The following is a 22,910-nucleotide window of genomic DNA, read 5'->3' on the forward strand; positions in this document are numbered from 1 at the left end:
AAATAAATCAGGCACAAATCTGCAGCGTCACTGCTCTCCAAGCTGAAACTGACCACCATTAATCAGCGATTTAAATGAAAACATGGCATTTTTAAGTCCTCATTTATGCACGTTATCTCTCTCACTCTTTCCATGTTTGTCTGTCTCTGCAGAGAAACTATCAAATAAAAGCAAAACTGTCCAAAAAATAATATTTTAAAATTATAAATATAACACAAATGTAGACCCATCTCAATATGTCTGCAACATTAGGGGAACAAATCTATTTCCCCTCTCAAATGGAGTTGGCCACATAAATTCTTTTAACTATGCATAATTACCTTAAATACACTGACTAGAGAATACACATTTAAGACATTTAAACTTTTGAATAAGAACAGATACCTTTAATTTGAATAAACAAAAACTATCAATAAAGATATTTAAAAACAGACACTGATAGCACTTCCATTTCGTGAGATTTTATTTTCAACATCATAACCTTGACAAATTTGTAATACATTATATGCTACTGTTTATTTAAAAAAAAAAAAAAAAAAAAAAAAAAGAGGAAGTCATTAGCAATATGTTTTTTTCTTTTCTTTCTTATAGTCTAGCATAGAATCCCGTCACTAAAGCCATTCATGTTGGTTGTGATATACTGAAAATGAGGCCACTCAATAACCCACAACCCACCCTCCCCACTGAAAAAAGTCTGCAGTCAGTCACTCACCTTCCATTTCCAACATCCCCTTATCCCCACCCACATCAAAGCCAGGGCAAACCAAGCGGCTACATGCTTTCTCCGAGGGAAATCATACAAAAAAAATAAGGAACACAAGAAAGAAGCACAAAGTCCTAAAAATGTGGAATCTGGTGAGAATTTGTACAGGTGTGATCCCAGTACTGACCACTGTGGGGCAGTGTACATTTATCCATAAAGGTCATCGTCGTTATCTTCATTGAAAACGGGACCACTGCCAGTTCCTCCTGAGCCATGGCTTGGACCACTGCCACCTGTAGCGCTGGAGGGAAACCTGTGAGGAAGAAGACAGTCAGTCATTCATTAGCTCATTAGCAGAGCAGCTGCTGTTACGCAACACTGCAGAAAGAATGATGCTTGCCTTTTATGGTTAAAAAGCTAAAACACACAGCAACCTGCACTCAAACTAATACAAAATGTCAGAAAATGTACCTGAAGCTGCCGAAGCCACGGCTCTGCTGCAGTGTCTGAGCAAACATCTCATATTTGCGAATGTCATTGTCACTGACGGAGCGACGAGCGAATCGCATCGCCTCTTCAAAGTGGTCCTTCCTGATTTCTGGCACAGGATCGTCCTCTTCCACCTCCTATGAAGAAGATACAGGGGAGCGTTATAAAAACACGCATAAGATCAGAGGCAGCAGGGAAGGAAGCTGCATGCTGATGTTGAGCCAGATGTGAAAAGTTAACAAAGGGGGAAAAAGAGCAAGCACTGACCATGGCTGATGGGTTGGTCTGCCTCTCCCTCTCTCTGCGGATCTCATTCTCGATGCTCTCTCTGATGGCCAGTTTACACGCCCGCTGGCAGATCTCTGTAAGATCAGCTCCAGAGAAGCCGTTGGTCATCTTAGCCAGGAAGTCCAAGTCCACATCCTGTCAAACAAAACAAGGTCAGAAACTTACCAGACCTTTTCTGATTCTGCTGAAGTCATGTTCAAGTCAAAAGGGTGTTGGAGGCAATAATAGGAAGCAGCAGTGTCACCTTGCTGATGGGACTCTTGCGGAGGTTGGCCTTCAGGATGCTGATCCTGCTCTTCTCGTCGGGCAGGGGGATGTAGATGAGCTGATCCAAACGGCCAGGTCTCAGGATGGCAGGGTCGATGATGTCTGGTCTGTTTGTGGCTCCGATGATGAAGACGTTCTTCTTGCTGGACATTCCGTCCATCTCGGTCAGGATCTGGTTGATGACACGGTCGGCAGCTCCACCGCCGTCTCCCACGTTACCGCCACGGGCCTTGGCTATGGAGTCCAGCTCATCAAAGAAGAGAACGCATGGGGCTGCTTGACGAGCCTGGAAACATTATAAAAAAAAAAAAAAAAATAAAAAAAAAAAAGGGACACACACACACACAATAGTTTTACAAAACTGAAATATTTCTGTAGCGAGAAATTATCTGAAAAGATTGAAGCATTTTTACTCTTCTGTACCTTTTACAACACTTAGAACAACTCCGTATCAACATGGTTACCTTGTCAAAGATCTCTCTGACGTTGGCCTCAGACTCTCCAAACCACATGGTGAGTAGCTCAGGTCCTTTGATGGAGATGAAGTTTGCCTGGCACTCGTTGGCAATGGCTTTGGCCAGCAGAGTCTTACCACAACCAGGGGGACCATAGAACAACACACCTTTGGATGGGGTCATGCCAAACTTGAGGAACTTGTCTGGGTGCTCCACTGGGTACTGAATTTAAGGAAATGGAAAAAAGAAAACATTCTAACTTAACAGTCTGTGATACATCTGTTTGAGATATGATTGCAGTTCTGGATGAGGTTCATACCTGCACCAACTCCTGCAGCTCCCTCTTGACATCATCCAGACCTCCGATGTCCTCCCAGGTAATGTTGGGAACCTCAACAACTGTCTCCCTGAGAGCTGATGGGTTACTCTGGCTCAGGGCCCACTGCAGGACAGAGTTGAGCATGTTAGTAAGTGCTCAGGAGGCCATTATAGACTATGTGAAAAACATTTTACATTCAGCCTATAGCAAAGATTATACTACAGCTCTTACCTTGAAGTCATCCATGGTGACGGCAAGAGAGTTCATGACTTCAGCATCAATGGTCTCATCCTCAAGATCGATCAGGTCCATCTTCTTCCTGATAGCCTGCAGGGCAGCCTCAGAGCAGAGAGCAGCCAGATCTGCACCAACGTGTCCATGGGTCTCATTGGCTACCTAAATAAAAGATACAGAGAGCTCAATAATACTTAACCAGCAATTCCTGTCCAGAATCCTGCCCAATACTTCTTCATTAAGTATAACCAACCATGAAAACTTCTGCTGCAATGCAGTAACTAATGAAAATGATGGTTATATTTATGTACTTACTTATGCAACTCATGCAGGATTTGCCTGATGAAGACACAGTAAGGTCAAAATGTTGCTTTGTTCAGTTAAATTAAGTTTTTTTGGAGCTAAAATGCAGTGTGCGGACACCATTTTCCAACTAAAGCCTGCCTGCTCATGTAGAATGGCAAAAGTGAATGAAACAAACACACTGGATGCTGCACACTCTAGCCAAGAGAGATCACAGTAGTCAATGTCAGAAATGAAGGAATGCAAACTTGGAGCACCTTATTTCATAGTATAACTGGTTATCTGGTTATTCTACATTAAAAGCTTAACTACCATCAGATTCCATGCAAGTCTACAATTTGAGCGGTTTTACTTTGAAGTTACTGGCAATAATAACCACATGACTCTACCTTGCTTCAAGGAAGCGGTGTGTTGAGAGATGTCACCTGACTATGTGTACAGACCTGTTCTAAGTCAACGTCATCAGCCAGCTTCATGTTCTTAGTGTGAATCTGGAGAATCTCCAATCTGCCGGTAGCGTCTGGGATGCCAATGTCCACCTCCCTGTCAAAACGCCCTGCAGAGGGTGAGGGGTTCAAAACACACTTATTAGTTCCACTGAAACAGACTAGTAGCAATAAAATAGATGCATACGAGAAAGTTTAAGAGCACTGCCTTCAGGAACTTATAGACTCCACTTTATTTGGGTGGCAGCACAATGCACATATTACAAATCATTGATACAAGTTGATTTTTAAAAAACACTGCTACAGTATCTGGTAAATAAGCCAGATTCATTTGAGTTTGTTTGCTCAAGTATGCCAGCTGTCAAACATCCTGTCATACACTGTTAAGGGTGTGTCTGCACAGCGCTGTGAGAAACTGACCCACAAATTAACAAATTCAAAGACCAAAAACTGCCTCCATATCAATGACATGAAACAAGCAAGCAGAAATAAAACATAACTTTTGGTCTTTTGCAGTGACACTGAAGCACAACACCACTCAAGTGCTGTTGTTGGCTGAAAACTACATTTGAATTTGCTGGGGATGAAGAGAGGTCCAAACCTTCATGCTACAATAACTCCACACTCCTCCCTAAAACACCATAAACCAACCTGCTGATGGTGTTTGACACAATACGGTCTAATATGGGGTGCACTTGTGATAGAAACATCCTAAATTTTTTGTTTTGAACAGCAACTGTATACATGCTTAAAAATCAATATTTACCAAATCTCCTCAGAGCTGGGTCAATGCTGTTGGGTCTGTTGGTGGCAGCCATGACGATGACATGAGCTCTCTGTTTCAGGCCGTCCATAAGAGTGAGCAGCTGAGAAACAATGCGCCTCTCCACCTCTCCGTGAGTCTACCAAAAAAATAAATAAAATTAAATACGCACAACATATATTGTTGGTACAGAACCCACATCTTGACTTTTTCTAGGCATTAATCTCTAGATTTTGAGTTCTTTCTTTTAAAAATAAAATCACAAAGTGTACAAAACAAATATTCAAATCATATTTCACTGTGCAATTTCTGTGCTGAGATTTTGGACACTCCTTGCCATTTTCCATTTATTCCTTCAACCATCCGTTTAGTTTTCCTCTCTCCCCACTCACCTTCTCTCTCTTAGGAGCAATTGCATCCAGCTCATCGATGAAGATGATGGCAGGAGCATTTTTCTCTGCTTCCTCAAAGGCCTTTCTCAGGTTACTCTCACTCTCTCCTGCCAGCTTACTCATGATCTCAGGGCCTAAAAACAGAGAGCCAAACATTTTTATTTTAGATTAACATTAACCTCACAGCGTTCCCTTCAAATACTATGCATAAATAAAAATAAAAACTTAACTGGACAAAAAGGCCTAGAATAAAAAAAAAACTAAGCTCCCAAATCTAATTTACAGAAATTCAAAACAGGACTCTGAGGGTTAGTAAAGCACCTAACTGCATCTATGTGCCAGGTACATCACCCACCAATATGTAAGATTTCAAATAGATTTTAAAATCTAGCATTTACAGTAGATCCACAGCAAAACTACATGTTTATCAGAGTATTATCTATACAAACCAATTTTCCTGATCCTGGAAGCATTTCCTTCATGATAAACATCTCCTACTCTAAAACTGAAACTGACTCAGAATGATGTAAAAATAACATCATCATCCGGTGTATTCAGGATTCTGGTTAAATATGCTTATTTAAATAATCAAAAGGAACACAACCGGCAGTAACTATAAAGGTAATGCAGACTGGAACAAAGCCAGTGTTTTCACAGAATGACTCAGACCATGAATGAGTCCTTATAAAAGAAAACATATAAATTATTGTTCACACCATTAATAAGGAAGAAGAAAGCTCCAGTTTCATTGGCAACGGCTCTGGCAATCAAGGTCTTTCCAGTTCCAGGGGGTCCATACAGCAGGATTCCACGAGGGGGCTGAGAAAGGTGAATGTTTCAAAACAAATTTTTAAACTCATTTTTTGATTTGAAAACAGCACAAGTGAAATGTCCAAAGGATTTGATGAATGAGTTCCTCTATATTCGCTTAATGTCAGCATTAGGGAAACAGTGAGTCAAACAGGAACAAAAGTCCTCTACCTCTACTGAGGTAGTGTGTTAACTGCTTACTTTACTCTTTAAATTTGATACTTAAAATGTCCATCACACACTAAATGGGGCAGAACAGCAACACAAGTGAAGACTCTGAAAGTCAACAAACTGACTCAATTACAAGACTCATAGTAATATTGAACATGAGCCACTCACTGGTCATACCTGAAGAGTAAGACAGTAGCAGGGAAGCCCGTGAGTATTTAAAGTTGAGGATGAGCACATTTTACAGCTTAGAAGTTCAGCATTACATTAGTCTATAAGACAATGTGCTTTTAAATCATTTTAAAATTACACAGGCTCACTTAAAATTCCACAAAGAAGGCCAAACATGTCACCCTATTCCTCAGTGTAAATTAAAAGGATGCCTTACCTTGACTCCTATGGCCTTGAACAGCGCAGGGTGTCTGAGAGGCAGCTCCACCATCTCTTTGATCTGAGCTAACTGCTTCCTCACTCCTCCAATGTCATCATAACCCACTTCGTTCAGGGACTCTTCCTCATCCTGCATGTTCGTACACAATAAGTTCAATCAAATTTGAATGTAAATTTGGATAATGTTAACCCATGTACAGTGTGTGAACCTGCTACCCACCTCTCTCCTGATTGGCTCTCCCTCACAGTGGATGACTGTATCAGGAGCAACGATGCAGTAGGGAGAGGGATCAGTCTCCACCACCTTGAACTCCACCGCACGCATGCCTCCTCTGACCAGGAAAATATCACCTTCACAAGGAAACAATGTCAATTTTAGCACTTGTACACAATATTTGTCAAACATTTAAACAGATTTGATCAGCCAGACAATATAAAATATTTGTCTTGACAATGGAAGTGTTGCACTCACCTTTGCGGATTGGCCTGTAAGCCTCTAGGAAGTATGGCTTGAGATAGACCTCAAACAGGTTGCCAGTAATTCCCTCTACTGTGTCATCTATTGGAAGGACGTGGATCCTCTTTCCATACTTCACATCAGGACATGGCTGAATGCTGAGGGACATATTACAATTAAAACCACTTCTATATAGAAATCCTCCAGACAAACTTAAGACAAGTGTGCGCTTTTTCCATACCTGATGACGTCGCCCAGTCGGACCCTCAAATTGTTGCGAACCACCCTGTTCATGCGAACCTTTTCATCAGAACAGGTGTCATCAGATAGCACGATGCACACAGTCTCCCGTCTCTTCTTTCCCTTCATCAACACTGTGTCTCCACGGAAGAGCTGCAGCTCGTCCATCTTGGTCTTAAAGACACATTATAACAAAGTTATTTTGAGAATTTCAGTGTTATTGCGTTTACAATATCAAAATGATAAATAGTATCACAACAGATCATGGGGGTTTTGATTTTGTAGATACATCAGTAATACATAAAGCCTTCTGAATGTGTACCTGAGAGAGAGACACCACGCTGTTGTCTTCATTGATGGATTCATCGACAATCAGTCTGTTGGGTCTGTTCTTCTGTTTCAGAATTGCAGTGGCTAGATCATCATTTTTTGCTCTATGATGAGAAACAGATGAAAGAAACTCAAGGTCAAACAAGTCTTCTTATTGTGCACCTTCAAGGTCTCAAGCAGCTCCTACAATAAACAAACTGCTCCAATTGATAAGTCATTGTGCAAAAGGAAAAATTAGCATAAGAAAACAATAATGTCTTGGTTTTTCAGGTTTCGCAGCAACTGAATGTTAAATTCCCCCTCCACTCAAAAATATTTAGTTTTTCTTCTTGTTCCTAAAATTGCATGTTTGAGTTCCACTGTGACACTAAAATTATGTTTTCACATTCATCTTCTGAAAGTGGAAAATTTATCTGTGCTCATTGAAAACCTGATTTTTATGGGGTGGACCTAACAGCATGATTTATGACATCACAAATAGTCTGGAAGCTAATCCTGGACCAATGTTCAATTTTCACAAGTGTGATATGGAAACTGTAAACCCCCAGTGCACATATGCTGAGAATGGATTTTACAGTGACATAGGAGACATCTTCTGTCAACAAAAACTTTTGAAATGAAACATATTGGCATATTTATAGATCCTGGAATTATAAATGAGGGAGTAGTAGGGAGGGAGTAGATGTCATTTTAAGGATTTTAACAACTGGACTTTTTTGTGGAAAAACCATATCAGACATAAATTATTATTCAGAGTATAGAATTTTATATACATCTTAAACGTTTCCCGAGGGGACCTTTTGAGTTTGTTAGCTTCTTTAAAATGTGCCATGCTCCTCAGGTGTTCTGTGTCACAGTGAAACTTCTGAGTTTCAGGTTGCGTTTCTCTGCTTTCAGTGTTCAGGGTGAACTTGGTCACAGATCTCAAAAGTGATTACAACTGGGATCATTTTAAAATCCGAGATGAAACCGTTGTGAAGAGGGATCAGGCATACCAAGCACTCAGGCGTTAGTGCTTTTACTATTGATTGTGTTTTTCAAAAATGTTTTTTTTACTGTATTGTCTCTGTACTTTTTCCACGCAAGCACAGCTCGGAAAATAAGGTGAAAATTACCTTGTATAATAACTTATATGGTATGAGTTTATTTAATTAATATTGTAGTATGTGGATCTGTCCCTATGTTGTTAATAATATTGGAACACTAACCATAACAGGTCATTCAGACAACTCGCCAGTTACAACGACTAATAATCATCTATGCCTAACACTGATAATCACATGTATATTCAAAGTATCGTCGAAAAAGAACCCGTTAGGTTTAAATATCCTCAGATTTCTAAAATGCTCTTTTACAGTTTCTCTTTCATGTTGTTAGCATGCTAATGCTAGCCTTGAAGCTAACTGACTGGCGAGCAAGCAGATGACACAGCAAAAGAATTGGGAAAAAAACTTTGTTAGCTCCCCCTTCCAGAAAGACTAACGTTACAATTAACACTGTGCCTTTTAAATACGTAAACTGCCAGCGTTACCGTTTGCTAAAGTTAACGTTACATTTTAAATCAGATGAGGAAATGTATTATTTTACGACTGTTTAGCTAACAGCTGAAATAGAGTAAATTGTCGATCATTAGGAATGACTAGCCTGCTAGCTTTGGTGCACTGTACACAGCTCGCCCTGAGGTTAGCTTTCTGAATGACGGGCGTCTTCTTTTTTTGTTTATAGCCAGCCGTTAGCCCATTAGCTAAGTCTATGCCATTTGGCGATTAGATTCGTATTTGTTACATTTACAGTTTGACGCCCAGTCTCTAGACAGGCTATTATCCGGCGGATAGGCCAGCCTGTCGGTGTGATGGTGGCTGGCTTTGGCCTTGACACTGTTGCTAAGCTAAGCTAATGCTAGCACTCAAACGCGACAGCGATGACTGCGCTTTGTCACGTCGCTGTCACACCGCTGGATAACTCAGTACCGTTAACCGGCCGACAACAACCGTTTGACAACCGTCAACAGTTCGTCGGGATATCGGCCAACGGTTAGTGTTTTCCAACCAACGGACAAAAGTGCGGAGGCTGAAGTACCTGACCCCGTTAGCTCCCCTGCTATCAGACTCGGTTATGTATTAGCCATCGAGCTAACTTTAATAAACTAACGTGTTCTGAGCGGATATTAACCGTTTAAAAAGGTTTTCGCTGGCAACCGTTGTTCAGTAAAAACGCATTTCAATAAGACCGAAAGCTATTTCTACTTACTCCCCTCCCGATGCCATGGTCGTCCACCTGGATTACGATTAATAAATAAATTCTAGCTAAATGTTTAAGAGGCTTAACCGGTTCTCGTTACCCAACAGTGATATCACACGAAAGAGCAGCAGTTTCCGTGCTTTTCTTTACAATTATACCGTGAGCTGGATGCATCATCCGCTCTGATTGGCTTACATGCCGTCCATCAAATTCGGAAACCAATCAAAGACCCAGGAATCTGACGTCGCCAGTTACAAATGAGTGGGTGGTGCCTATTTCCATCAACTTTTCTCTTATTGGTCGTTTAAGCCTGTCGCCAAACTTCAGTCATCCAATTGATACGTACCGCGTTGATATTGAAGAATCGTGAAAACACGAAAATAGTCTGTTACTCTGATTTTCTCCCAGCATCAGTGCAAATTAATTTGTTTTATCTAGCAATCCATATAAAAAGCTGTGAAAACACGCATTTTAGAGCAGCAGTTGTTTATGGTGCGTATCTTTTCTTTTGAAGCAGTCTGTATTCATTTAAGATTCCCTACAGACATGTATTAAGACAAATAAAAATGCCCTGCTCTGGAACAATAATGTGTGTCTGATACGGTTTTCCCACACAAAAAAAGTAAATTACCATGTGAAAATTCATAAAATTACATCTACTCTTCCTCCCTCATTGAAAAACCCAGAATCTACAAATATGCAAATATTTTTCATGTCAAAACTTTAACTGCTGGATACAAGCTGTCTCCTACTTCACTGAAAAGTTCATCCCTAGTGTCTGTGAGTTGGAGGCTTCAAGTTTCCACATCACACTTATGTAAGTTGTATACTAGATCAGGAACTGTCTCCAAACTAGTTGTGTGCCACAAATCGTGCTCATAGGCTCAGATTTTCAGTGAGCACAGAAAAACTTTCCACTTTCAGCAGTTGAATGTGAAAAAAGCCTTCTCAAACTCTGCACATGCATCATTCTGTACAGTGAAGCTAGGAACAAAAAGCAAGACACATTTTTGAGTGAAAGGGGACTTTAAGTTTATCTTGAAAATAATCATACATTATTAGAGTAACAGTCTTATATACACATTTTCCCTTCATACAAGGCAGCACAGACCCTCAGTGACCAAGCAACTTCACAGCATGTCCAGCAATTTCTCAACATTTCATGCATAAACCACCTGCAAGGTTTACCATCCACAGTTCATTCTCAATCTTAAATGACTATAAGCCCTTCAAGATGCTTTATTTTGCTATCCCAGTAAATACATGTTTGTTGTGGGTACGGATCTCAGTTCACAGGCCTGAGAAAGTCAATCCCATTCAGCAGGTGAGAGGGCATTCTTCTTTTGTCCCTCTCCAGGCAGACTACGTAGGACCAAGTTTTTGTATTCTGTGGCGGAGCTCTGTGGAATCCAACAAAGGGCCAGACTGGGGTTCCTGTAAGTACACAGGAACTGTCCTGAAACACAAAAAGTATCTTACAGTCAGAGGAAAAGTAACATCACAGCATAGCAAATGTACCCTTCTTGAAGCAACAAGAGACTCTCACTACAAGGGGTCTTTTTTTTTTCTCTGAAAAATGTTCTGTTCAAACTAAGCACCTTAGATAAACACATTCAGATTGCATCTAGATCCGACTGAGACAGCTGCAGCTCATATATGAAAATCTGTCTAACTTTATTACTTAAGTAATTTATATGTTTTATTTAATGTTACCCGGTGATTACATTTCCCCTGCATGCCAACAACACTGAGGTGAAACGACATTATGTAGCACTATATGCTCCAACGCTTTTTCCTGTAATGTGAACATGCAGAAAATTGTGGAATGAAGCTTTAAAACATGTCAGATCTTTGGATCAGGCAAATCAATTGTTTTTGGAAGATTTCTCATGCTATACACACACCAGACTGACTAAGGCCCTGTTTACACCTGGTATTAACATCCGTCTTGGGTGATCCGATCATAAGTGGACATCTCTAAATACAAGTGTAAACGCACCCAAGTCGCATTGAGGACAGATTGAGATCCGATCACTCAGACCACATTCGGAGGTGGTCTGGGCTGCATGTGACCACATCCTTTTAGTAGTGTAAGCGCGATGCGTCCTGGGCCACACTGAAGGACCAACTGACGTCCTCTATTTTCCGGCAGACCCTTCGTCCAAAGCTGTTCAACTTGTTAGATAACAGGATAAGCAGATTATTTTGTTTTTCCTGTGAATTAAAAACATCATCCACCTCCCATTTTTTCCTGTTTTTCCCTTTCCCCTAACCGGATTCCCTCTTCAAATCGACAATTAGAATAGAAATTAAACTATTAATTTTTCGCTTGTCTGTTTAAAAAAATATTTCAGAAGCTAAACGTAGCTGTATAGTTTCCTCTGTCCTGTCAAGTTGATAACGACAGTTTTTAGTTTTGCTGTGCTGTTCGACATAATGAGCTCAGGATTTATAAGGAGGACGGCTGCTTTACTCCAAACAGTTTCACTGTATGAACCTGGATTGTGTGTGTAACAGCTGACCTATTGGGTGTGTAGAAGAATATAGAACATTAATTAACATTAGATCCTGACTGACCCTGTAGGCGTGTCGGAGATTTAAATATTCAATGAAGTTATGCTGCTGTGTCTTGTGCGTAAATGCGCATGCAGCTGCGGGGAGATCGCTGCATCTCTCTCTCTCGACGCGGAATATTTATATATATCCTGAATATTTATCCTGTTATCAAACAAGTTGAACACAGCTCTGGATGAATAACGAATGAATTTGGTCTTTGAAAACAGAAATGATGTCCGTGTTTATTTGCGTATAGAGCGGGGAAGTGAACACAAGTGGTCACTCAGGACGCATGTGGAGACGCATGTTAACGCCAGGTGTAAACAGATGTACTTAAAGCTGTCCACTTGTGATCGAATCACCCGAGACGCATGGTAATACCAGGTGTAAACAGAGCCTAAGTGCATCTTAATTGTGGTTGGGGACACATTTGTGTTCACACCACTCTAAATAGTGTACAGTCATTTGCATTTATGACCACTTCTGAATATGGCTTGCACAATCAAATCCCACTGCATCTGCAGCACACTTTGGGTGCATTCACACTGATATTTAGATCTGTCCACATGTAACCGGATCCCCCAACATGCATTTTTGAATGAAGAGGGCTAAAGAGTACACAAGTAGCCTGTATGTATAGTATAAACTACATTCTAAAATTCATTAAATGTAAGAATGACAGTGTCTTACTCTGTCGTGGACTGTGTGGTGAAACTCCAGGTCTTTTCCCAACAGGCAGCTGCCTCCCGTCTCCTGCCAAGCCTCCACAGAACTTCACCACACCACAGCCCTGCACCCACGTTATCTGGGACAGCACATACAGCATGATGACGTATTATGACAAAGTACAGATTCACTACAACCCTATGGTGCATTAATGCCAAACTGACTCATAAATGAACAGAATGGTAGGTGCTGTGTGTAAAAACATTAACGATAAGATGCAAAAATCATAATTACAGCAACGTTTTCACATTTCTTAAGCGGCTGCTCCTCATTAACAAACAGAAGTTTTGTGGAAGATTATTTTGTCTTGCACTCAGACACTTTCACAGTACGGTCATTACTAAGATATGTTGTTATAGATTAATATATTAATTTCAAATTCTAGTCAAGACCCTAACAATGAAATAAAATAATAATAATAATAATGGTGAAACACAAAAATCTTTATTTTCATACTCAATAAACAAGAACAATAATATAGTGAATATGATGTCAAACTGTAGGGAAAATGTGTTTACATAACTTTGAAATGAGGGAAAATTACAGTGGTATCAAGTAGTTAATAATCCCTGAGTAGAGTGTTAAGTGTCTGCGAATGGCTGACCTTAACTTGCCTCTACATGACCAAGTTGTTATGGTGCACTGGCAATAATCCTGTCAAAAACACATTTGAGCGCTGCTGTATATGTCATTAAGGTACAACTGTGTTGTGTGTACCTGGGAATGCCTGCAGGCTGAGCTGTAGATCTCTCAGTGCCTCTCTGAGTTGGTCTGTCTGGGTGAAGCTGATGCCTCTACCAGCTAATGAAAGCCCCTTCAGCCTCTGCAGGATACACAGATCTGTTCTCTGCTTGTCAACCATGTCCGCACTAGGAATCTGTGGTTGGAACCCTTTAATTGAACAGACAGAATAACAAGCACAGTTAAAAATAGCTGGCAGTTTTCTTTGGAGAGACAACTTCTCTCCAAAGCATCAATAAAGCCAGAAAAGTACCCACCTTTTTTTTTAAAGCGCACCTTCACCAGCAGGTTGATACACCTGTAATGCAGAATACAGTCTTGTGTGTTTGTAAAGTGACATAAACATTTATGACAGAAATAAAGTCATTCCCATCTCACAGACCTTGTGTAGTGAGTCAAAGCTTGTTTCCAGTCCTTCAGGTGAGTGTGGCAGTGACCCTGGAGGAGGTAGGCAGCACCGGTCCAGAGCAGCATCGCCACCCTCTCCTCACCCTCTGCACACACAACCCCGGTCTCAGCCTCACTCCTCTCATCTGGCTCTTCCAACACCACCTTCTCTGGCAGCAGCTCCAGTGTTGTGCTGATGACTTCATCGCACAGCGCCACGCAATCAACAGGCCGCCGGGCCATGAGCAAGGCAGCGCCAGCCTCCAGGTAGAGCTCAGGTAATCTGGGGAGTGAAGGCACCTCAGCATGTACCTGAGACAAACACAGCAAACAGATGTCAGTTAACAGCTTATGAAATTCTTTTTCACCATACAAGACTTCTAGCATATTTGTTAAAAGACTGCTAGAACTCATCAGTAGTTAAATCATCTTGCGTGGCTGTCACTGTTTTCACTCTTACTCCGTGTTGATGTTCTGAGTGAAGAGCAGCCAGCAGATCCAGATAATATTCAACACTGTCTGACACCCTGCAGACACACAACAGAAACCAAACCCATTAAACAAACTCCAGTGTATGTGAGTGCTATTCTTAGATCAGTCTACAGTTTGTGATTTTCAGTAGTGGTCAGGTGTCAGTGAAGCAGAGCTACAAACAGAGATTCTGAGCTCCATGCTGGTATTATCACCTCCCATGGAGCACACACTTCAGGGCCAAACTGTGGAGGACAGTGAGGGCAGACGGGACAAAGAGCAGACTGCTCAGGGATTGGCTCCGGAGCAGTAAGGTCGGAGATAGGAGATGAGTATCAGCTACAACAGGCTCTGTGGCAGAGGGCAACATCAATGTCTGTGGGACAAGAGAGGTTTCATGTTTCAGTGTTCAGAATTACATTTATGTGAATGTGTCTTTGAGTTTTTGGTCCCACCTACTAAGGGCTATTCAACTACAAAAATATATCCAGAGAATACTTTAATAATAAAAATATTTTATCTGCATTTTTCATAAAAATACATAACTTCACCGATTTTTTCAGTGCTCTCATTATTCATGATTTAATGCAACAGAACTCATTGAGTTCGAGTGAGGCAAGAGATAAAATGCAGCTTTTCCTCCTACCTTCCCTCTATGTAAACTTAGCACAAAAAGTAAGGAAATTTGTGTTTGTGTTTGGTAGATTATTTCTTTGTTGTAACAATGCTTCTTGGCAATAAATCTTATACTGTTGGAAAGCCTGTTTATTTCCCTTTTAAATGGTGCCACATTTGTAAGGAACATTAATTTGTGGGATGAGCAGCAGAGCTGAGTAAGTGGGTTGCGCCCATGAAAAATATGCCAAATCTTCTCTGCCAATGCCAAACAGCTTATTTTGCCATTGACTCTTGTTTGGTGTTTGGTGGATTGGATGATTGAAGTTTGAAGAAACAAGACATATTGGCAATTTAACAATTTATTCATTTAACAAACAGGAGCCTCAGTAGCGTGTGGAAGAACGATACACAGCCACAACAGCCTGGCACCTCCTCCTCATGCTGGTCACCAGCCTGGTCACACACTGCTGTGAGATGGCATCCCAGTCTTCAACCAGCATTTATCGCAAGTCAGCTAATGTGGTTGTGTTGGTCACTCTGGCACGAACAGCACGCCCAAGCTGATCCCACAAGTGTTCAATGGGGTTGAGGTCAGGACTGCTGGCAGGCCATTCCATCCTCTCCACTCCCAAATTCTGGAGGTAGTCTCTGATAAACCCCACAAACCGACAGATGCTGGTTGAAGAATGAGATGCCATCCCACAGCAGAGTGTGACCAGGCTGGTGACCAGCATGAGGAGAAGGTGCCAGTCTGTTGTGGCTGTGTATCGTTCTTCCACACGCTACTGAGGCTAAATTGCCAATATGTCTTGTTTCTTCAAACTTCAATCATCCAATCCACCAAACACCAAACAAGAGTCAATGGCAGAATAAGCTGTTTGGCATTGGCAGAGAAGATTTGGCATATTTTTCATGGGCGCAACCCACATACTCAGCTCTGCCGCTCATCCCATAAATACATGTTCCTTACAAATGTGGCACCATTTAAAAGGGAAATAAACAGGCTTTCCAACAGTATAAGATTTATTGCCAAGAAGCATTGTTACAACAAAGAAATAATCTACCAAACACAAGTTTCCTTACTTTTTGTGCTAAGTTTATATATATACAGTTGTGCTCATAAGTTTACATACCCTGGTAGAATTTGTGAAATATTGGCCATTTTTTGGAAAATATGACTGATCATGCTGAAAACTTTTGTTTTATTTAGGGATAGTGGTCAGGTGAAGCCATTTATTTTCACATAATTGTGTTTGCCCTTTTTAAATCATGCCATGGGGAAAGCAAAAGAACTGTCAAGGACCTCCGAGAAAAGGGAGTTGAACTTTATAAATCCAAAGATATATATTTACTATACTATTATACTACTCTACTATATTTATATATCCAAAGATTTGAAAATGCCAATCAGTAGTGTTCAAGCTCTGATAAAGAAGTGGAAAATTAAGGGTTCTGTTGATACCACGGTTGATGCCACGGTCAGGTAGAACAACAAAGATTTCAGCCACAAATGCCAGGAAAATTGTTCAGATTGCAAAGAAAAACCAACATGCAACTTCAGCTGAAAGTTACATGTGGCTGTTTCAAGATGCACAATAAGGAGGTACTTGAACAAAAATGGACTGCGTGGTCCAGTTGCCAGGAAAAAGCTGTTACTGTGCCAATGCCACAAAACAGTCCACTTACAATATGCCAAACAGCACCTAGACAAGCCTCAACACTTCTGGAACAAAGTTATTTGGAGTAAATTGAGTTTTATGGTCACAACTATAGACACTAAAAATGGTACACATCTTGCAGATTCTGCCAGGGTATGTAAACTTATGAGCACAACTCTATATGTACGGTATGTTACCCACTGAGTGCAGCAAACGGAGAGCTTGTATCTCAGCCTGTGTGTTCCTCAGCTGTCTGTAGATGAGTATGCTCTGGTAAAGAGCACATATACAGCGGGAGTCTGTCTCCAGCGCCTTCCTGAAACACTGCAATGCCATCTGAGGGCAGTTCTAGAGACAAGATGAAAACACAGTCACTCTCACTGCTGTTATGCCCATCATTTTCTGTTTGTGTGTGTAGACTTTGTCTGCGTGTGTACCATATGGGCGAGGCAGGAGCCTGAGAGGAGGTGTGAGTATGCTACTAGAGTTCTGGGAGCTGGCAGGGAGGAAGCTGTCTGCAGATCAGTCAGCGCTTCTGAACTCCGACCCTCATTCAGCCTCTCTGCACCTTAATAAATCATAAAAAACACAGCAAAACACTGGATTAATTACTTTACAAACACAAGGAGTCTGTTTATAAATCATTGACATAGATTCTTTGCCTTCAGTTAAAAGAAAAATGTTTTTACTTTTTAGAGCACAAGCACTATCTAGCATCTATCAATGCTACATTGCTATTGTCTGAAAATGTGTAACAGAACGTATTTACAAAATGTAGGTGTGCGAACAGGAGCAATTTTAAAAGTTAAAAAGAGTGAAGAATAAAGAGTCATAGTAGTTGATGGATATGAAATTTAACATGAGTGAAGTGGTGATGAACATGAAAAGTTAGTTTTGATCTTGTGGTTGATTATACATTCTTTAAGCAAAGTCCATTCTGACAACTCAAGAAAGAAACTCTTTATCAGCCTCTCTATGCTGATCCTCAGGCTGCGGTAATGCCTCCCTGACAACAACAATCAAAATTCAAACACATATAAAAACGCAGCAGTTTGGATTCAAATAATATATTTTATAATACTTTTCTGTTCTAAGTACAACAGTGTTGGAGGTTGTCTGCTTCTGCACTGTTTTAATAGCATCCATGCAAAAAAGGTGAATAAATTATACCATGGTTATACCATGTCAATCAAACTAACATTAACTCTATGATTAAGCTCCATACAATAATCTGGTCTGGTCACACCAAACCATATCTGGTCCTTAAATATCCATAAACAAAAACATGAATGTTGCTGACCTTGGGCAATAAAGGTGCAGATCTGCAATAATTCAGTAAGTCTTCTTGGGTCCATCACCAATAGTGGAGCATTAGAAGATTTTCCCCTTGCCTCACTTCTCATGTCATCCCCAACTCCGGCAGACAGTGTCTCAAACAGAGAGGACAGCTCCTCCTGCCATCACAGGAAAAAAACACAACCGTTCATACTGATGAGTGGTATTCAATATACACCAAGTACGTAATTCTCAGTAAAATACAAACATTATGGAATAGTTTTAGGTTTTAATACCATTTTATTGACAATTACTAACAAATACAAGGTGGTCTTATCCTACAAATTGTGCACTGGGCACACAAGTGACATTGGGAGAAATTGCACTTAAATTCACATTTCTACATGTTTTTCTACCAAAATTGTATTTCAAAACAAAAAAAATTTGAACTTCTCTGTTGGATTTTGGAGAATAAATCCAACAATTGATAGTATTTGGCATAAGGCATTTGTCTCTGGCCTGTACAGGAACATGATGGGTAAAATAGTTACCAGGATTAGCAGATAAATCAGGTAAATTTATTTTGTTAGGATCCTGAATTTCTGAATGTATAAGGCACATATCCATATCACATAACTGTCTGGTTGGTTACATCATAAAACCAAAAAAAAAAAAAAAACATGCTGGAGCTCACTTGAACACTAGCTGAGAAACGCCTTTTGAAACAGCATCTTACCTGAAGTTCCTGTATAGTTTTCAGCCTGCAGGTTGCCAGCCAGATTGCCCACTGCAAACAGAAAAGGTGCAGTACACTGGAATTCAAAGCTGTGTTCTCAACTGATTTGAGAACAATTTGCCAAATTACAGGGGGGTCTGAAGCCATGGGGTCATCTCCTGTCATCTGTAGAACTGCAGGGAACATGAGCAGGGAGGCTATAAGAGTCAGACTACCATGAAATTGGATGAAATTGGATTATTTTCCACGTCATCTCAGTCTCTGGTTTTATCGACCTTTTACAGCATAGACGTACCTCTTTCCGTGGCTTGTGTGAGGAGCAGCTCAGCTTCCGAAACCTGAGACAGAGCGATAGAGTACAAACAGGCATTGTACACGACTGACAGCTCCAACTGCATGTCTGCAAGAGGAGGAACACCTGCAGGAGAGCAACATGAGGTAGAAAGGAAAGGAGGAAGAGAAGAGGATAGAAAAAGGTGAGAGCTGAATTCCCCAAATTCACAAAATAGAGTCTTTGTAGGATGAAGGTGTAAGATGGAGCACCTTGGATTTTCCTTAAAAGTTTGTGAAACTCAGAGGACCACCATCCCCGGCTCTGGTTTTGGTCTCGGCCCAAAGCATCTCCTCCTCCTTCTTGATGCTAAAATAATGACGTGAAATGAAAAAATGAATGAAAAAAACATTATTGTCCACATTTGTTGCACAAAAGTAGAAATTCATCTTCAGCTTGCATGACAACATCAGATATCACATCATACGTCACAAAAAGATAAGTAAAACCATTCAAATACACTATATTAGATGCAACTTTGTAAAAAGAAGCAAAGATTAAATTACCAAAAATTTTTGAAATAATTTCTAATAATTTAAGACCAATTTAAGAAATAAAGTGCCAGGTGCCATGGGATTCAGAACAATATTGGCATGTCCATTAATTACGGGTTGATAACTTGGGACAGGAAGAAACACAGTGTTTGCTACATTTAGAGAATAGTAGGTGATGGAGTACATTCACTTAACTACTCTTCCCGTACAAGATTAAAGTAGTTGTACCCGTTTATTTACATTTTACCCTGCTTTATACTGCGATACTTTACTACAATTTAGAGGGAAATATAGTACTTTTTACTCCACTACATTTGTGTTATAGATATAGAAATATAGTAAATAGTAATATCTGATTTGTTTATAAAATGTGATGGATTGTTACATAATAACCTACCAACAGAATATGTATAAAAATAAGTTAAAATTAGCTCTCCCTAAACCAGCTACAGCATTAAAATGCTACTTACATGTAAGTGCGTCAGTAATAATAATATAGTCATATAATACAATCTATATGATACATGTAATCATCTGAAAGGACTTACTTTTGATATTTGAAGTATATTTTCCTATCAATACTTCTGTTCTTTAAGTGAAAACTCCGAATGCAGGATTTTTACTTGTAATAGAGTATTTCTGTAGTTTGGTGTTGGTACTTTTACTTAAGGAAAAAGCATGACTATTTCTTCATCACCGACATAATACAAGATTAATGACCGTCCCCACCTAAAACATCACACACAACAGTGAAAGACGGTCTGTTTATCAAGCACTTAAGCCCACCAAAAGCATGAATTTACCATTAGTTAGAATTACATTGACTTTCTGCTCTCTTCATCTATTCCCGAGCATTAAAACACTTCTAAGTAACATTAAATCATAATGTACGTTAGCTAGAAGACGCTAACGTCAACAGCTAAAAAAAAAAAAGATCTTAACCTACCTTCCATTTGTTTACCAACTCGTTGTTTTCCTGAATCCATCTATCTAATAAAGGAGGTGGTTTATACATTTTATCAGACATTATATTGCTATTTTGGGGGAGGGACGGTGGTGTTTCATTTGAACTTTCCCTCGTCTGCCAAAGGGTTACTAACAACCCGGAAGTAAACATCAGCACGTCAGTGAGTTTACTGCTGCGGGGCTCTGCTGCCCCCTGTGGACGCATTTGGAAGTGACACCGACAGTCTGCTTAGAGCCCAGCAGGTGGTGCTGTGACAGAGTCCAGTCCAGCTGTGGTCTGGATCCTCCAGTCTCTGGATGGCACATTGCAACTAAACTGTGAAGTGCTGCTGCTGTTTGTTTCTTCATAACTCTGCACACAAACATACAGACACAATTAAAATTGTACGATCAATTCAATTCACTTCAATTCAATTCAGTTCAATAAGCTTGTGTTGACAAAGCACATTTACAATTATGAAAGACAAGGTTAACGACTGAAATTAACAAAAATAATGTGAATAACAATATTGGTTAATAGAATAAAATATATGATAATATATATAAGTAATATAAGTAAGTATCAAGTTAGTATTGGTACAATTTCAATGTGACCTTAATGATGCAAGACAAAAACAATGCAAGTCTTAATCTACTGATAATAAAAAAAAGAGATGTTAGTGGGGATAATACAAGATGTCCATTATTTGATAGGAAACAACAGAAATCTACTGATAATAGAATAAAGAGATGTTAATAGTTGTATTAGTGCATTAATTTTGACTCAGTTTGATGGCCTTTGACTGCTTAAAAAGGCAGCATTGGCCAAAGTGGCAGGCTGCCACAATCTCATGTATATACATGCATGCACGCACACCCCCAGGTTCAAAGCAAGTAAACGCAATCCAAGGCCTTAATTGTATTGCAGCTGAGTCATCCTTGAGACTGCCAGGACAGCCATTTTTTCTAGTTGTCCCTTCCAAGGTGACTCCCTCTTTTCTCACCCAGTTCCTCTCCTCTCATCCCTCTCTGTTTTCTCTGTGCCATCCCTCCATCAGTGCATTATCTCATTCCCTGTTGTCTACAGCCTCCATTGTCTGGCTTCCTCACATCCTCACTGATCCTCCTTTCTTTCATTGTCTCAAATCACAGAAAGCTCTAAATATAACACTGTGGAAAAACAGGGGAAGCTCCTGACTTCCACTGCTACACACTACACACTCATATACTTGCATCTCAATAAGAATACACACACACACACATACATGCACAAAAGATACCTTTCATTCCGGCTCCCTGTGTCTTTCTTTCTCCTGGGTTGGGTTTCAACTTTTTTCTGGCATTTTCCTCTGCATCGATCCTGCTATTTTCCATCTCTCTCTCTCTCTCCCTCCCTGTCTCTGTCTCTCCATACATTCCCGTCAAGGACAAGGTCGTTACATGGCAAAAGCCTCCCACCTCCTATTCTCCTGTCCCTCTCAATGTCATCTACATGGTGAGGCTTCAAACTTTGATTAAAAATGTTGCAGTGATAACCCCAGATTATGCAGATTATGTCCCTTTTGAGAAACTAACAACAGCCATAATTTGTCTGTTTTACTGACTGTCACTGGACAGTTTGTCTCCTCTGTGTTATTTGCTGGCAATTTTTTCTGTCCTAAATGGGATCTTGGCTGGTAAACTAGTAAAAGTCGCAGGTGAATTAGAGGACACGACAGCTACCTGATGGTGTTGCCTACATGACTATGGCTTCAACTAATGATTATTTTAATTTTTAATTCATCTACAGAGTCTTTTTTTCATTTTCATTTTCCAAAATGTCACTTTTCAGCCATTTCAGTTTCACAGAGTCCTAAGCAGTGCTTTCAAATAGCTTGTTTTGTCCAATCAATAGTCCAAAACTCAAAGGTATTCAATTCACAATCATGTACAACAGATAAATCCATATATTTAAGAAGCTGGAACCATCATATTTTGCTTGATAAATGATGAGTTCTGACCTTCATCACTGCTAATAAACCCCAGATGTGGGCTTGATTGTAATATTTCTACAGCAGGTAGCCTATATTCTAACACAATATGAAAACGTACAAGTCTATTTTTTCTGTAAACTTCGGCTTTTTGTGGTTGGTTCAAATAACAAGCTATTGAGGAACATGAGCTATACTGAACAAGGGATCTTCATCACAACAGAATTCTGCTCACTCTGCTGCATTACTCTCATTTATAAAACATGAAGCTAGTAGAAGGACGGGGTGTGATGTGTGTTATTTCTGTCCTATATGCTCCTGAGCGTGTGAGATGTGGTGCAAAACAAATTGTAATTGTATATGTTTCATGAAGACACCACCGACATGCATTAGGACACATTTGGAACTTCAGAAAACAAACCTGTGTGGGGTTTTACCTTAAAGCAATGAAACAGACATCACACTACAGCTGGAGGAGAGGCTGAGGTCTTGGGTTGGGTGCTACATGGTCCCCAGGGTGTCATTGCTGACAACACACATGTTCACAGGGATGAAGAATAGGCTGATACAGAGAAATGACTGCATGCTGACCCATCTATTCTTCAATATACACCTCAAGGGATATGCATGTAGCCTACACACTTCTCCCTGTTCCTTTAAGGGATGCAGAGTAAACTCACTCACCCTGAGTTTAAGGAATCAATAGG

At 40.2% G+C, this 22,910-nt stretch overlaps 2 protein-coding genes across 2 annotated transcripts; both read right to left on the reverse strand.

Annotated features, from left to right (window-relative positions):
* Window positions 1-514: 514 nt before the first annotated feature.
* vcp (valosin containing protein) lies at window positions 515-9,463 on the reverse strand. The gene is made up of 17 exons (XM_067608898.1): window positions 9,305-9,463; window positions 7,047-7,158; window positions 6,726-6,898; window positions 6,500-6,642; window positions 6,248-6,378; window positions 6,026-6,157; window positions 5,376-5,478; window positions 4,660-4,793; window positions 4,271-4,406; window positions 3,502-3,614; window positions 2,753-2,917; window positions 2,522-2,644; window positions 2,212-2,424; window positions 1,725-2,033; window positions 1,460-1,615; window positions 1,175-1,329; window positions 515-1,016 (listed from the first exon to the last, which is right to left on the reverse strand). The coding sequence occupies exons 1-17, from the start codon at window positions 9,319-9,321 to the stop codon at window positions 911-913; spliced, it is 2,421 nt and encodes an 806-aa protein (XP_067464999.1). The 5' UTR covers window positions 9,322-9,463; the 3' UTR covers window positions 515-910.
* Window positions 9,464-10,326: 863 nt separating this feature from the next.
* Window positions 10,327-20,409, reverse strand: fancg (FA complementation group G). Its single transcript, XM_067608939.1, has 14 exons — window positions 20,235-20,409; window positions 19,007-19,103; window positions 18,759-18,881; window positions 18,464-18,636; window positions 17,753-17,906; window positions 16,890-17,020; window positions 16,654-16,800; window positions 14,392-14,552; window positions 14,166-14,232; window positions 13,701-14,017; window positions 13,576-13,616; window positions 13,295-13,468; window positions 12,542-12,656; window positions 10,327-10,751 (listed from the first exon to the last, which is right to left on the reverse strand). The coding sequence occupies exons 1-14, from the start codon at window positions 20,403-20,405 to the stop codon at window positions 10,658-10,660; spliced, it is 1,965 nt and encodes a 654-aa protein (XP_067465040.1). The 5' UTR covers window positions 20,406-20,409; the 3' UTR covers window positions 10,327-10,657.
* Between the last annotated feature and the right edge of the window lie 2,501 nt (window positions 20,410-22,910).

This window comes from Thunnus thynnus, chromosome 2, assembly GCF_963924715.1.
Source record: "Thunnus thynnus chromosome 2, fThuThy2.1, whole genome shotgun sequence".
Taxonomy (NCBI): Eukaryota; Metazoa; Chordata; class Actinopteri; order Scombriformes; family Scombridae; genus Thunnus; species Thunnus thynnus.